The 17,491-nt window shown below is 38.6% G+C and overlaps 1 protein-coding gene across 2 annotated transcripts; it reads left to right on the top strand.

Moving 5' to 3' along the window:
- The first annotated feature begins 9,529 nt into the window (after positions 1-9,529).
- LOC122565581 (protein obstructor-E) lies at positions 9,530-17,381 on the top strand. 2 transcript variants are annotated; one of them, XM_043721666.1, is made up of 4 exons: positions 9,530-9,887; positions 12,284-12,685; positions 13,303-13,516; positions 17,179-17,381. In XM_043721666.1, the coding sequence occupies exons 1-4, from the start codon at positions 9,848-9,850 to the stop codon at positions 17,240-17,242; spliced, it is 720 nt and encodes a 239-aa protein (XP_043577601.1). In that variant the 5' UTR covers positions 9,530-9,847; the 3' UTR covers positions 17,243-17,381. The 2 variants fall into 2 exon arrangements, with proteins under 2 accessions (XP_043577601.1, XP_043577600.1); XM_043721665.1 differs by lacking the exon at positions 17,179-17,381 and adding an exon at positions 15,212-16,753 and having other exon boundaries at positions 9,544-9,887.
- The last annotated feature ends 110 nt before the right edge of the window (positions 17,382-17,491 follow it).

Below are 17,491 nucleotides of genomic sequence, written 5' to 3'. Positions count from 1 at the left end.
CACTGCAGCAGCACTGGTTGCATCGGTTTCGCTCACAAGGATTCCCTCTTTCCATTTGGCTAATCGGCCACGAGATCTAACGGTTTCTCATTATAATACCTGGATACGTGTTCGGCCGTTCGTTTGTGTGCACCATGCGCACCGGACACGACAGGCATAGGCGCAAAGCAACAAAGAATCGCGGAACAGTAAGCGTGGAATATAAATTTGGACGTTCGTTAACCTTTTCAGTTCGCCGAAGTAAATCATTTTCTTGTGGATAATGACTTGCTTCCTTTGTTTAAAGGAAAGCCGACGCGAACAGCGTAAAATGTGTAATAACAGCGATAGGCACACCTCATTTAAACACCTCACAAGTAGGTTGAAACATCGATCAACAAACTTCTAGATGATGAAGCAGATTTTACTTAAAATTTAAGTAAAAAATAAAAAGAGAGAGAGAGAAAAAGGATGTTAATATAACACGGACCAGTTGCTCTGTAACTGATTTATTATATTTATTGTAAAAATACCTTAATAAACACTTTATTATCAAATGCATCGATCAAAGTACCAGAACCAAATGTATAACAATTAGCGATTACTTTCACCGTCAATCGAACATCTCAACCAATAGAGCGAAACGCGATCATGCAGATTATCCTCTAATATCTTCTCCTACAATTTTCTCGCTGATCGAAGCGATCCCATCGAGCTAAATGATTAGAACAGGTAAATTTGCCAATCGTTGGATACAACTGGGACCTCCTTTATGCAGCAATGGAGAAAAGTCGACGATGACGCGTCAGTCGAAAACTGGGGGACACTTAAAAGTCGCGGCGCGCAAAGGCGAACAGGAGAAAACCGTTTGAACGCCTCGCGGAATAAAATAGCCGGATTCTCGCGAAAGGGAAAAGACGTGCCAGGCAGACGAACTGACAGACGAACCGACCGACGGAACGTGAATATCTGGGCTGATTTCGAAATCGTTACTAGAACTTTCTTCCAACGAATCACCTCCGCGATAAACCGCTTCCAACGACGGGAACTTACATACAAAGATCTAAAATTTGCATTTACTTATGCTGGTACGAGATATCTATCGAGTAATAAGTAATAACGCTCTTGATACAATTTTTTAACGAAGTACTGCTTCTATTGTAGTAGTAACTAGAAAACCTGCATCTATTCAGGTTAGAAGAGGATAGATTTGTTAATTAGAAAATATCGTAATGCTATACTTAGACATATCGAGTAATTTGTATTTTATCACGCTGAAATGTTTTCCTTAATTGAGGTAATAGTACCGGTTAGTGAGTTTCTATTTACATGAATTAGATAATAATAATACTAAGCATATAAAGGAAACGTATTGTATCATCTAATAAATAATACTCTAGTCTTCAGTAAGACAACGTAGCTGTTGTAGATGAATAGCGACGAAGAAGTAGCCAAAATCTGTTAAACGTTGGCTATTTTAATGTAACTTCGAATAGAGGAAAGTCCAGTTACTTAAAAACACTTCATTTATCGACAAACGCTGTTAACGTTAAATTATATTTCTGTCGAAAAATTATAACAATATAAATCTTAAAATTAGATTGAAAACTTGGAATATCTATCTTCTCCGCGATGAAATAGCTTACGACTTTTACATGACAGAGATTCATATCGGGCTATATGATCGCGGAGGAAACGCAAAATAGAAATGCAAACCGCGTCCAAGGAGGAGGTTCCCTGATCGGCATTCTTGAAGTGGCGTCGACGCACTCGCCAACGACGCGACGTCGATGACGAAGGCGTCGAAACGCGTCGAGGAACGCGCGCGCACAAGGAACACCTCCCGACGTGGTGTCAACAACCTCATCATCCTCTTTCACTTGTGCCAAACGTCGCCGCAACGCTGACTTTTATGTTCTGTCCGCCCCCGTCGATGATGTGTCAGCTTCTTCCTCCTTTTCACCAGCGCAACGATGGCAATCGATCGCAACATCATATTCGTTTCGCTATTAGCGAGTGATCGTAAAGGTGCGTTTAAACCAAGCGGACGATTTTAATTTAATCAAATTCATCTTCCAACGGCAGGCGATTTTCATATTTTTCTGTACAAAATCTACAAAAAAGAAACGCGTACGAAATTTATATCTTCTATAGGTTCTTGGTGCAATACGAACGACGCGACACGATAATGGCGTGGCGAAATGAACAGGATAAGTAGACAAACTTAACAATATTATTAATAGAATAATTATATAGAACCTCGCTACTTGGTGTTTGTTCGCCGAATCGTTCGCTCGTACTCATCGTAAGAAAGCTGTTTCGAAGTAAATTAGGTTACGGACAGATTGCTCGATAACCGTTTACATGAACTTTGTTTGGTCTAAACGCACCTTAATACATTGCATCGTCGCATCGCGCAAAAATGTCTGACGTAAAGGTATTGTGTAACAAACTAGCGATTAATGGTAGTATTTATATTGGTGTTTGCGTTTGGGTTTGCGGTTGCACGAACGCGAAGTCGCGTTAGGTCGAGACTTAATTGTCAATGAGCCTTTCAGGGATCTGACTAGAATTAAACGTTTTGTTGGTTTCTTTAACACCTGACAACGATTAACGTGTACAACATGTACTGTTGAAACTTCTTAACAAAGTATTTTGAGTCAAAGTGACAATGATTTTTATCAAGGCGTCCGATGGATAGAAGACTAGGAAACGTTTATTCGTGATCATCGCGAAGAATGTTAGATAATTTTACTAATTTCGTGTTATTCGTTTTCGTAATCCGAAACTCCTCGCAGCTCTTTTTAGAAATATTTTTTTTAAACACAGCTGGTGTAACTCGTTAGATGAGCATCGTGTTAATTACTAGTCGTCGGTACTCTTCTATTTAAGTGAGGTATACGAAACATTGGAATTTTGCGCGAAATATTTGATACAAATTTTTAACGAGTGCAGGAATTAGGGTACACGTATTACGTAATAGCTTAGGATTATAATAGTTACGGTTTTGAGTATGCATATGTATGTTGGTCGTCTTAAGTCCGTGAATGTTTAAATTACGCGTTTCTCTTTCGTGTAACATATAATCTCATATACAACGGACAGTTACGCTTTCTTAGCATTATCCAATTTTTGAATAATTTAATTATATGATCTTAATTAACATCACTCTATATCACGTAGCAAAATTTTTATTTTCTCGCTATTAATTTACAACGTGGTTTTAAGTTACAATCATCGAATACGCATAAGACGATACATCCTGTTTCTTAAATTGTATTCGTAAAGATATGAATTTGCATAAATGTCCATGGTATATTGATCATGAGCCGATGCACTTCGAAAGTTTACCTCCAAATTATCGATAGTAATCGACGAGATGAGAAATCCTTTGAAGCAAGCACAGAAACTAGGGTTTGAAACCAAATTGAAGAACAAAAACCGAATTGAATATTTCGGATGTTGAAGCGTTTGTCGCAGCTAGTAGTCGACTTTCACCGTTGCGTTCGGCGAATGATGCGCCGTGCCAGATAAAAGCATGTTGGGTCGTCGGCAAAAGCCAACGCTGCGGCCAACCCGTTTCATCCTCGTTGCAACGCTTGTCTCCGCGGCGCTTCTCTCGCATTATGCAATTCGAAAGAGACATTACCTCGACTTACCTTACGTATGTTCGCGAGAAGAAGCTACCGGGTATAACATTGTGACGCGAGCTATGGAATCGCAACGTCGCGTGCTGATCGCAGGAAAACGCGTGCTCTTGCACGTGCTACACGTAATGTTATGCTCTCGAGCATTCAATACTCTGATCATTTCACATTTGTTCAGATATCCCCCGGAGAAGAATGTGGCAAGAGCGCATAAGAGGACAACAGCTGAAATCTAGATATTGTTGATTACAAAATTAACCATTTAATCGTTAATTTAATTTACCATTTAAATTGCTTTACAGAATTTGATAGCAAAATAGTCATATGAGCAGGAGAAATAGACGACTCTGATATTCGTAAATAAACGGCAAGCGAATAAAAAGCGAGATTATCTCGTCGATGCATAAAGTGGAATGGTGCACTGTATGCCAGACCGTCTCGTTCGACGAGAGCGAGCTAAAACAAAGCGCAGCATATATACTTCAAGATTTCGATATCGTATCAAATAAAACACTTTCTTTAATAAGCTTTTAGCAATCCAACTATACTTTATACATGTGTAATTTATACATGCAATATTTTCCTCCCATTTTAAGTTTCTGCTTGGTTCCTGATGTAACATAAAGTTAAATGTCCTGGTCCTTGAATGCAAGTTTGTACCTTGATATTTATAAAAGGTCGTGTATTCCTGAATAAGCCTAAATTACAATAATTTGGGATACGAAAATGTGATTTTACAAATTTGAAAGTCAGATTTATGCGAACAGAAATTATTTGAAGGACGATCGTAATTGATTCATGGACGTGGATCGTAATGAATATGGAATATGGAATTTTATTGATAAATGCAACAAATGAAAGATTTATTAAGGACGGCGAGGGTAACGCTTTACGTGCATCGAACTCGCTAAACACATATCCATAACGAGATCTGCTAGCCAGATAAAAGACGATATAAAGATTCTGCATCGTACGCAATCTTTCGTAAGCTTTTCTAAACCATTTATGTAGATGATTTATTGGGTCTGAACTGTCGTGTCATTGACCATAAATCAAAAATCACAACGACCCGCACGGTTACGTCAATTACGAATATAATTATACAGCACGGGGCGCATAATTCTTCGAATCGAGTCTGTTACACCTTCGACGGTTCCGGTGACACCAACTGATATCACTGGCATACAAAACACCCGAACGTAACGGTAACTTTAAAAAACGTTGTGCCTGGCTATCCTTTGTTCGCGAAAAACATGCTAGATCATTCCCAATGATAGTTTTAGCCAACGTAATGATAATTTTAATCAATTTATACAACAATCTATGTTAAGTTACGCACGTGGCGTAACATTTAGAATAACTCGTAGATAAAGACATAATGAATTATTAATTCTATCGAATTGGGTTTAATCGTGTTTAAACTGTTCCAACTTCAGCCCTGCCCTGAAGAAACAAACTACGTTGATGCAAACGTACAAGAACACTGCGAACTACTGTCAATCACTGTCAACTACTGTGAAAGCTTAAAATCTAAAATTTAGAAATGTCTTGTCCTATATTATATGACCGGATTTTCGTCCCGCCACGAATTACACCACGTTTCGTCACGAAACTTCTCGGGATTCGTGTTAAAAATCATGAGAAATCATTCAAGATTTTCCGCTTACGCTATTCCGTATTAGAAATCATGAGAAACTCGCCGTGAATGCAAGCGATCGGATTAATCATACAAACTGTAACGCTGCTATTTTCACCCCGTTCATCGCCTGATCCGGCATTCGTGTCTCCAGCTATCCTTGGCTGGAGACTCTCGCATACCTCGAACAACGTGTTTCCAAGTATACCGAAGTAAGCCTTCGACGTCGAATTTTTTGCCAGGGGAAAGGCTGATTAAATTAACAAGGAACAAAGACGAATTACATATATCGTTGTAAACGAGGTAATATCGGCTGAACGCATAGCTTGTAAATATGCATATACGCGTGGAGTAACATCGACGAGGAGATTCAGGGCAAGGTAATGAGAGAACTTCCAGAAGGAGGAGGACGACCGGTTGTCCTGCTCGAATCGCTTGACTTAAGGAGATCAACGAGCCGAATATTAATCAACAAGAGGCGCGGCACCTGCATCCTTGGCACGTTAAGGCACGTAATACCGTCTACTACCGCAATAAACCACTGCACACCATGCAGTCTTACCGTTATCCGGAAGGTGTTTGTGCATTAGCCGTCCGGTACGATACTCCCTGCTTCCTCCTCCAACTTCGTATTCGGATGGCCCTGCCGCATTTAGGCTTGTCACGTTAAAACGGCAGTTCATCAAAGTTCATAAAAGTCCTCTCTCGTGACGAAACGTCTACAAATCATTTCGAACGTTACCATCCACGGTAAACGTAAATGCCACCGTTGCTATGCTAAGTTGTCATATACGCGACGAAAAAATGACGAATATGAGTAGAGTTTCAGCAGAATGTTGAAGCTTACTAATCAAATCATGAGCACAAAAAGGAATATTAATGTGTAATAAAGAAAAAACATTTTGATCTATTTAATCCTTTATTAAAATCATCAAACGGAAAAACAATTAGTGCGTGAAGTGCATGACGTTAATTAAAGCAAGTATAACATTTCTGATATTGTAAATTTAAATCAGAATAGATCCCATCGATTTGAATATTATTCTTAGTGCTACTTTCAATGTTAATGAAAAAATCGTGAATATGAATTTTGTTTATTTAATTCAAACAATAGAGTGTTTTTCAAAGAGCACAGAAACGATGATATAATAGTTGACGGCATATCAAATGCAAATGAAGAAAAAGATCTGGAAATATGTAAATTAATTAAAGAAATGTAAATCGTGACGCATCTCCTTTTGAAAGATACGTATGCTTGAAAATCAATAAATGATTGCTTAAATCATAGCTTTTGCATTATATTATAAAAACGTTTATAAGAAATTAATGGATTCTCTGAAAAGAAGCTACATTCTACGTTCATTTGAATATCGAGCCATATAAGATAATGATACCATACGGTTTCCAATATTAACTCGCATACAAATTACTATCAAATTGGAAATACGACATAAAATAATATGTTAAATAACATTTCAGATTGCGGTATCTCTTCCTTATTAATAATAGTTAAATTATTTATAAAAATGTATATTTCTTGTTAGGCGCATAAATTATTCTATTATAGTCGCGGATTTTTACATCCAAGTCAACGTATAATAAACTTTTATCTCAATCTTTGTAAGCTTTTGTCGGAAACATGACCAATAAGAAAAGTGTAACAAGGCATATGCTTAACGGGCAATTTCCTTATGGCGACGGGCCGCAAAAATGTTATTTCTCGTCGTAACAGCTACACGCGTAAACGTGGAACTCCGTTCGCTGCATCGGCGTGACTGCGAATTAATTAATAAGACTGTAACCTCACAGTTTTGATTTCCATCCACTTTCATGGTCGTAACTGATCCACGTGACCACGGCCTTGGATATGACCTTCTATAACAAAACCTGGACAATTTTATCATAAAGAATATTTTGAACACAATTTCAATCGCTATATCGACTATGTTGCTTAACAAATCCCAAGAATGTGTGTGGTCAGGTAATATTTAATTAATACATTTCATTAATAAAAAAAGTTTCTACCTGAAATTATATTTGGAAACGAATACGATAGGAATACGATATTTGTAAGGCTTTCGTCTTCGTTTTACTTCCAATTACGCCAAGGTCAATTAATCTACGATATCACGATAAACTTATTTATTCCTCTTTGGACTGTTCGATCATGGACATGAACGTAAATACTAAGCTGGGCAATGCGATTTATTCGAGAAACTGGATTAAGCCGAGCGAGAAAGTTCCGTTGTTGTCGAAAGCGTCCGGCATTAACATGCGCCTGTCTGCCTTGATTGAAACCGTGTTCTCGGAAATACATTGAATTAGAATAGCTCTGCATTTATTCGATTACTGATTTTTTTCTAGAGCAATGTGAAATTTCGAAAATTCCATGCGACGAAGACGCGAGCTTTTGTCGGGCTAAGAAATTCGTATGTGTACGAGGGCAATCGAATTTAGTTTTTTACTTATTCTTAGAAATTTTCGAATATAGCATAATATAGAAAACATAAAAATTTTGAAGAAAATATTTGTCATCAAGAGCATGTGATACGAATGGCTTATGAAGATACTATAGCACAAGCTTTCGTAATTAACCCAAAATAATAATTAATTATAATATTTGGAAGCTAATATTGAACTAATATCGATATGTCTCTTTGAGAGAAATTTAGATATTGTTTAGCGATCGATTTCTTTCAAAATATCTACGCTCTCGCCCGATCACGACCAAGCTTCACCGCAAGGTGTAAGAGAAAAGTGATGAAATAATTGCAAAATTCTCGGGACTTTCTTATAGAAGAAACGCAACAGTGCCAGAAATGCGAATGGATGATGTAAGGAAATAAATGTCAATCGTTGCTCGATTCAGCTGTATATGAAACCTAACCCTAATCGAAATCGTAAAATTTAATTCAACAGCCGAAACCCTTAGAAAGTTCTAACATTTTGCTGAAATCTTTCATTTATCTACCTTTCTACCTATATTTCCATCTGCTCTCCTAGTATATAACTGAGAATTTAATTTTGCTACGATATTCGAATATTTATATTTCAATCCTGTGTTCATTTTAGTAAACAAAAAGAATGTTGTAATGTCTAAATTGGAACTGCCATTGGAATTAGCAATGTTTTAGGAAGATATTTAACATGAAACTGATCATGCATATCGATACGATCTTTTCTCATATTTAATCCAAACTGAAGATATTTTGTAGCGTTAGAAAACCTTAGAGAAGATGTTAACTAGCCTGTTTCCAGAAGCTCCAAACCTTTAAGCTAACGACTAACTAAACTGGCTACTATGGGATAACCTCTGTCGGAATGTCGATCAGGGTGGCGTATGGGAGCTGGGTGTCACGGTGAGTCACGTTGCTCGTGCTCGACCTTCGCCCCCTTCCAGCCTTCTCCGTTATTTTATATCGAATAGTCGCCTCGGCCTTACGATTATTATTATTATAATCACGTTGCGATCGGTCAGTATTCTGCATATTGTACGACCGCACCAGTACGCTGACTGTGTACGAAAACAGTCGCACCTGCAGGAGTTCGACGAATTTCGATGGCTAGATACGCGCCTTATACGTGCGAACAAATCGGTGTAATAACAATAGACGGAATAGTAACTGTTTGGAATCAATCAGCGAATAATATTTATCGACGATCGCATGTTATACAGAATTAGATGTAATATTTTAATGGGATATCCTATTCCGCTAGCGAATCCTGTCATTTGTGTGATACAATAATTGTAGAATTATTTCGAGAGTTGATATTTTAAAAATAGAATGTCTTAGCCTAAATTTTTTGAAGATATTTTCCTATATTCTCTATTATGAATTAAATTTTTTACGATCGAATCAAAGTAGTCAGATGGAAGAAAATTTTTGAATGCTCGATGGAACAAAGCGAGCCTTCACGATTTTTATCGCCAAGTGAATTTTGAGGCGGTTCGCGTGAAAACCAGCCTGGATCGAAACTGGTCCCGCGAGTATTCAAACAACGGCCAAGAACAAAAGTTGAAAAATAAGGTAAAGCAGTAGAAAAAGAACGGATTCGTAGACGTACGGATGATATTGGGGATAAAAAATTATTTTAGCATTTAAGACAGTGGGATGGGGCAAAACGGACGAGCACTGGGGGGGGGAAGGGGACGGGGAAGAAAGAACGTGGCAGACGTTATTACCGGGCCTCTGTTAAGTCTTTGGATGGCATTTTCAGTGGAGGAGAATAAAGGAAAAAGGAAAGGGAGATCGGGTTGGCGAAAAAGAGAAAGAGAGGGCGTGAGAGGGAGAGAAGAAACGTGGCGAGGTATAGACGTTACCTCTTCTTGAAGTGACGAGGAGAAGAGAAGGAGGTTCTACAAGGAGGTGGAAGAGGAACAACACGTGACCAATGACTTATATAAAGGTGGAGAACGACAGGGCGCAAACACGGAGTTCTCTCTGCGCGGTGGACCCTGTGCACGAAAATTGTGATAATAGTTTTTTTTTTCTCTCTTAAATAAATAATCGAATTTTGTTACCGCCACTCGGGAGAGAAGAGTAATCCGATCTCTGTACCACGCGGGACACACGCATTCGTAACCATGAGGACGTACTACGTGATAGCTGCCATTCTGATCGCCGGTACGTACCCGAAATAAACGAGAGATACGAGCAGGAGGATATAAGAGGGTGGAGAATAGAGAAAATGGAAATGTTATCGAGGAGAAAGAAACGGGGGAGGAAAGTGTTACTCGAGGACGATCACGATCATTTTATCGGAAGTGGAGGACCTAAGTGTGTGACATATGCCTGTGCATCGGGAAGAGAGTGCACTCTTCTTTCGTCGCGATTGTCACGATAAACACGATACTTGTCGTTTCACGAAACGAATAAACGAAATAGTCGGAAAAGCCTGTGTACGAAATCGTTAATTCAATGTTTTACGAGCATCGTTAACATATTTCTTTGAACCCGGTATCTTGTTAACGTAAATCCTGAAATTTGCACACGATCGGTATATTAACACAGATTTATTCGTTTTCAATGAATTTCTCTCGAACAGAAAATTTATTCCTCGTGTGTTTAATATTGGAATTTTATCGATGCTTGAAAAGTGTTCTATCTGTAATTTCATCTGTAAATTGGAGTACTGTATCTATCTTACCATATTTTTTAACAGAATATCTACCATAAAGAATATAAAGCAGGTCGATCTAATATGCGATTGATAACCAGGAAAAAGCCTACTTGCAAATCTTTAAATACCCCTAGTAAGTCTAATTTCTACGTCTAACCAGTACAAGCTACCAGTACAACCAATATCGCGTATCAAAATATTCCCGTTAACACCGCGTACTAGTAAAATATCTAGAAACTTCTCTGCATTTCCCTTTACTCTATCGCTCTTCGCGTACGATCGTAGATCGGAGAATACCCCTCTGTACAAATGACGTGCCAACAATTTGAAAATGATTATCGAAGACGATTATTATCGACTTTCTCGGTGTTCCAAACGAAACATACCGTTGAAACGAGATCGAGAGGCGTATTCAATTTCCGTGCAAAGAGAAACCTTCTCGACACGCGTTTCCATTCTTTTTTCCTCCCCTTCCCTGGGCTTCTCTGGCTGCAACAGGATAACCTTGGCCCAGATCTTGACCCTTCTTTTTATCATCCACTACCATCGCGATCCAGCATAAAAATTCACTCTTGGGGGCCAAAGAGCTAAAAAGTTTATAAAACGACCAACGTGAATACGTTCTACGGCCAACGATATCGTGAGCGGTTCCCATTACGGGGCTACTTTGTCGGATTCGAGACGCGACTTTTGATAGCCGGATCGGTCCCAAGAAAAATGAAAGTGAACATGCAACGCACACGAGATCGAGAGGGTCGCGAGCTTGTAAGTATAGGCGAAATTACAGAGGTCGAAAAGTGTATGCGTGTACGTGAGAGAGAGAGAGAGAGAGAGAACACACACATACGAAAGGGAAACGTATAGAGGAGAATCGAGTGAACGGGATGCTGGGAGGGCCCAGTCACGAGTCGTGTTGGTGTTGCGGCTGCTGCTGGGTCTGGCTCTAGACCCCAAAGTGAAAGCGCCTGGCGAAAGTCACTTTGTGTCCTTACATAAGACGTTTAGGTTATTCAGACATCATATGCCACGAGAAAAGAACAACAGATTATTAGGGGTAATTTCTAGCCTGAAGACAATACGCGACAAAAAGGCAGCATTACCATCGATAATAAATACCTGAAACGGTGTCGACGATCCATACACATTATCGTCTCCCTGCCATGCTTTTCCCTCTTGAAACGCGATTAGAAATGTGAAGGGAGGGGCGCAGTAAAGGTATAGAGCCAGATGAAGGAAGTGGAAGAAGATGCTCGCAACGATGGGGATTAGCGTCTTGCGGTCGACGATCAATTTTATTGTTTAATCTTCTCTCGAAAGCAATATCCAGCAAACGGTAAAATTGAACGCGATTACCGCGATCCCTGGCACGATTAAAGCGTTATATCGGGTGTAACCGCAAAACACATTTTTCTCAACGGATCATTCCTGTCTTGAAAACTCTAGCTACGATTAGACGATTTCAACGCAGAAATATCCAATTTAGGATTATTTAAAGGAATAAATAGTTGGTTTATAGTTGTACTATAACCATCGACGCAATTGAAAGTTGACTCCGGTAATTGGCTTGGTATTTCGAATTACAGCGACTGCCTTTAACTTGACTGACATTTGCTCGTTGTTAGTTTTACTACTTGAATAACCTTCTTTACGATTGCTTCAAAAATTAATCGATATTTCTACATTCGCCGCTATATAGGTATAGTAAAACACAACTTTCCTAAACCATTCCTAATACAAGGTCGAGTACAAGAATTTCCTTGTTCGTTTCGCTATTACAGCCACATTCCTTCCGACTGCTCTCTATATAAAAAACGAGCGAAATTTTCACATTAATTAGGTTATCCTCTCTACTTTTCTCCGATTTCACGTTATTAATAATAATACATTTTTTCAACTGCAGGCACAACCGCCCAAGAATCGTTCAAATGCCCAGACGATTTTGGTTTCTATCCTCATCATATATCCTGCGACAAATATTGGAAATGCGATAACAACGTCGCGGAATTGAAAACTTGCGGCAACGGACTCGCCTTCGACGCAAGCGACAGCAAGTTCCTCACTGAAAATTGCGACTACCTCCACAACGTAGATTGCGGAGACAGGACACAGCTCGAGCCAGCTATTAGCACGCCGCATTGTCCTCGCCTCTACGGTATCTTCCCCGACGAAAAGAAATGCGACGTATTCTGGAATTGCTGGAACGGAGAGGCTTCCAGGTACCAGTGCAGTCCTGGACTCGCTTACGACCGTGAAGCCAGAGTCTGTATGTGGGCCGATCAAGTACCTGAATGCAAGAACGAAGGTATATTCCGATACTTCTTTACGTAATCCTACATCGAACACTCCTTTTTTGTCATTTAAATTGTCTTTATAAGAATATCTTCTTTGCATAATCTCGTTGCCAGTTTGGTTTGTTACTATTCAGAATTTTAGTGATTTTGAGTTAACTAAATTCCAGAAAACACCAAAGAAATCCTTTTTCATGGATTGATATGTTTTTAATCGTCGTATAATTTTCCTGTCTTTCGATTTTAATGTCTTCTATAAAGAAATTTTATAAATTATTAGAATCTGAACGTTTCAAGACTTTCACTGAAAATTAATCAACTATCGACGATTCTCGTTTCTCCTTGAAACGATATTATATTATTCATTGGTTGCGTTGCTGATCGTTCGATACGTGCAGTGATACCTGACGATTTGTTCCCACGCGCATCCTGTATTTCCTTGCGCGGTATCCTCTTAATTCGCGTGGCACGATTCAAAGTCGTAGCCTTATTTCGCCATTCACCGGCTTCTTCCACTTGGCCCTTGGTGGTGTTTCATGGCCTGTACGATCGCGAACCAAGTAGCTATGGCGACGCGACACCTTTCTCTCTTCCATCACATCATACTCTATGCGTTTATCGCGTTACACAGAGGTCGCAGGAGGTTTCACGTGTCCGGCCGCGGGCGAAGTGAGCGGAGCATCCGGCAGCTTCAGCAGACACGCCCATCCTGAGGACTGCAGAAAGTATTACATATGTCTGGAAGGTATCGCTAGGGAATACGGTTGCCCGATCGGAACTGTCTTCAAGATCGGCGACGCCGATGGCAGCGGTGCCTGCGAAGACCCCGAAGACGTCCCTGGATGGTAAGTCAATTTTCCCCTTTTATTAATTATCTCTTGTATAATTATTTCTTTTATTATAGTTAGACTGCGACTGTTTACACATTTCTGAGAGATTTAAAAGAGGTTCACAAATTTACGTGAATGTAGTTAATATGCAAAAATACATAAAAATATGAACTTGCATAAATATCCGCAGTCTAATTATAGTGTAGTTCACCGTTTAACGTTAATAGTTTCATGTGTTAATCTTTCATCTTTCTAAATCGTTTTAATCGATTAATTTGTTTGGAAATGAAATCGAAAGAACAATCTTTGTTTTTCGATTTTTCGTCTCTGTAATTTGATTTAGTTGATATTAAACGAAAGCTAAAAACAAAAGTAGGGAATTTCCATTTTTAACGTATAACGCAATTTATTTAGGAACCCTATTAAACGAAGAATAATTACGTTAATTTTTTCAATTCTATGATAAATTGCTCGAGTACTTTCCAAATACGTCAGGAACCTTGTGACAAAGTTACTGGAAGGAATTTGTTGTTCTATGAAACACGTTATTGGAATAGGAGAAAATGCATTCCTGAACATAATATATTCAAATATCTGCACGAATAGATTGTCATTAACAAAGTTTCCTTCGCTTACAACAACGAAAGAAATGTCCTTGTTTTTACAAGTAGATCGTAAATTTCCTTGTATACTTTTTGTCCCCCCAAGCTTTGAGTAATAGCGTTAAAGAGAGTTAAAAAGGGAGACTGTCACGTAAATTTAAACAGATCAGGAAGCTTTGCGACTAGCTATTACGTAAAGACAAATTCTGGATAAACCAGATAGACCCACGGTGATTATAGTCTTTAAAACTCAGCCACATGGTTAAAAGTTCGTAAGATATTTCACCTTTTTCGAGTGACGTAATTAAACGGATATTCACGGTACACCTTGCTCTCATAACGGATAGATAGGTTTTGCGTAACAGCCATCCAAATGTTGGTAACATAATATTTATATAATCGTTCTTGGAGACAGGAATAACGTGTGTGAAAGCCATATAATCGAAACGTGTTAAAGGTATAAGTAGATGTTAATTTGCGCGTTGAAAAACAAGTAAACATTAGTGAAGATAGTAAAGGTGACGATCTTGTATCATTCATGGAACATACAAAACATAAGATACCCAGTAAATACTTCTATATATTATTTTGTTTGTATTACCTTCTCTTTTAATTACCCCGATGAATGCTACGAAACATTCTGAATGAAACGTACGTCTCAATGATAGACGAATATTACCAGGGTAACAATAAATATCGTTAATTAACAACAATTTCTAACATATGTAATTAATTAATATAATATCTACAATTTTTAATGGTTCTGTTAATCGTTCTGTTAAAATTACTTGATGTACTTTGTCGCAAAATGTAATGCTATAAATATCCATTACGGAACCTTTCCATATCTGAACGGATAATATACATATAAATGACGCTCAAAAATATTCGTTCGATATCGTATTCGTAACACACATTTTCGGGAACGGGCTATACAACGCGTCTTCTAAGCACGCACGCACTCGCGTACTAAACAGATCCGGTCGCGTAATCACTCCTTCTCACGTACACGTGATTAACTGTAAAAAAAAAGACACGAGGCTGCACGCGAGGTAGCACGTCATGCATGTCCTAACTCCCGGATTTTTCCCGGTGTTCTGCTTCACAGTGAGGATTACTACGGTGACCTGGATCTAAAGAGCATCAGGAAGAGCGAGCTGCTTGCCGGAATTCAAAATTCAGGCGAGACCAGGAAGCCTCCTCAAGGCAAACCAAGGCCCCCATCGGCACCTGCGAGGCCCAACGCACCCCTTCAAGAATAATTTCTAATCTATCTCCCCTCTCTTGATTCCCCCATCTGGTTCCTCTCATCTTCTTTCCTCTCCTCTCCTCCTTTCTTCACCTCTTTCACGTTTCACCATTCTCCAAATACCCTTATCAGAACTCTCCTTCGCCTACTTTTCTATTACACCACACATATGCAGAAACAATGACACACGCGTATACAGACCTAAACACACCTAGCCGAACAGAACAATCTCGAACGAACGATCCTGATGTTCGATATTTCGAAATATATATAATAGCGCCAGGAGCCAAAAGTACTAATCGGTTACGTTCGTTCCTTGCGTTCCCATTCGAGGCAAATTTTTCTACATACGTACGACCGACCTCTGTATATCCGGTTATAGCTTCGTATTCGATGATTTGACTCGGATCCCGGACGAATAACACGATTAGAAATCCGCGAAATGTTTCTTCGAATTGTTTCGCGAATGTCTCGTGACTGAGGAGAAGCGAGGAGAGTAAATGTCAAATTCCTGCACCCGCGTTGACGTTCATCCGTGTGCCTCGATGCCGACGCGATGGCAACACGCGATTAGTTAGTAATTCTCCACGCGTTGCTTTTAAGAAACGTTCAACCGAACAATATTATTGCCAATATCATTGTCGATATTTAAGGTTCTCCACATTGTATTCGCAGTATATATTGATCGTCTAGAGGATCTCTTACGTACGATAACGTCAAGGACCTTAAATATTGACAATAATATTGACGATATGCTGATCGTCTGAATGCTCCTTTACAGTTCTTGTTCTCGATCGTGTAATTATTTAAACGAGGAATTGCATCGGGTAATATGGTGGAAATGATTAAAGGACTGATCTTACCTCCGTCAACGCGTGGAAAAGTAATGAAAATCTACGAATATCGTCTATCTATCCTCGATGTTTGCCCATCTTCGTTCCCATCAGGCACTTCGATGATCAAAATTGAGACGCGTATTCTATATATTGAAATTCGAATTGATAATAATTCGAGTGGCAATCGTATCGTCTCATCGATAACTTCTATCATTCTTTCTTGCCCTCTTATCATCATTTAGCCACTTTGTTTCTCCTTCGTATTTGCTGTTCACACCCCCTTCGCTATCGTAAGACATACGATTTGAAACGGAAACGGCGGCAAGCTCGTTAATCACGATCTGTGTATCGTCTAAATCGCAACATGTTCACTGAATCTGGTTCTGAGAAACGAAAATTCGATGAAAAAGTTCAGTGGATGAGGAGTTCTTTTTTCGAAATTTTCTCAATTCGAGCTTACCTCCACACACTCTTGGCCTCGGTCAAGTATGCTTGCGTAAGCTAGACTCGTCCGTATATTTTTAAGTAATGTGAAAAATTCGTAAAATAAAAGGAACAAAAATTCGTAAAAAAAAATGTGGTTTATGTGCTTCTGAAAACCCTAATCTCTCATCCTATCACGTAAACGTTCTTCGTGTTTGCTTGTTTTTTTGGAAATCTATTGTTGTAATTCTAACTCTTGCATGCTTGTTAAAACTATAACAAATTTCATATGGTGAATTTTGTGAATGTATTAAACACTACAAACACTTTATCGTAATTACATAATGCACCAAATATATTTATGATGTATCTATGGAAAGATATAATTCAATGATATATAATCGAAGATGTGAAATTCAATATTCTGCAACAAGTCATATTGTAAGTCACTTAACGTATTAATTTCTCTCTTTGTTATTATTTTGTTTCCCTATTAAACCATATAAAGGGTATTTTTATAATTTCAAGTATGCATTTAAGTATACTTATAAATAATAAATTTCATAGCGAAGACTACTATGGCGATGTGGATCTGAAGGCATTGCGGAAATTGGGATACAAGAAAAAGTGACAGGACGACAAACGGGCAAAATCCAAATAATTTTAATCAACACGTAGAACTAATCAGAAGATTTTGGAATTCGTAGAATTCGATTAATTTCCTGTATCTTCTGATCAATTAAAATAATGAAGAATCGCATAACATGTATTTCGCTTAAAATCATTCGCATCATCATTTATGTATATCCGTTGATGTTACAATACATAACTGTAATATACGTTGCTATGTAAATAAATTACTATTATTAAAAAATATTTT

This window comes from Bombus pyrosoma, linkage group LG3 (genome assembly GCF_014825855.1).
Source record: "Bombus pyrosoma isolate SC7728 linkage group LG3, ASM1482585v1, whole genome shotgun sequence".
Taxonomy (NCBI): Eukaryota; Metazoa; Arthropoda; class Insecta; order Hymenoptera; family Apidae; genus Bombus; species Bombus pyrosoma.
The sequence above is the reverse complement of the archived record's forward strand: the minus strand, read 5'-3'. Positions and strand labels throughout refer to the sequence as shown.

What these genes read in the sequence shown, in the direction of transcription:
- LOC122565581 (XM_043721665.1), top strand. Translation starts at nt 9,848, where the DNA reads ATGAGGACGTACTACGTGATAGCTGCCATTCTGATCGCCG. An exon ending in AGCTGCCATTCTGATCGCCG is followed by an intron (nt 9,888 to 12,283) that starts GTACGTACCCGA and finishes TTTCAACTGCAG; the next exon opens with GCACAACCGCCCAAGAATCG. An exon ending in CCCGAAGACGTCCCTGGATG is followed by an intron (nt 13,517 to 15,211) that starts GTAAGTCAATTT and finishes TCTGCTTCACAG; the next exon opens with TGAGGATTACTACGGTGACC.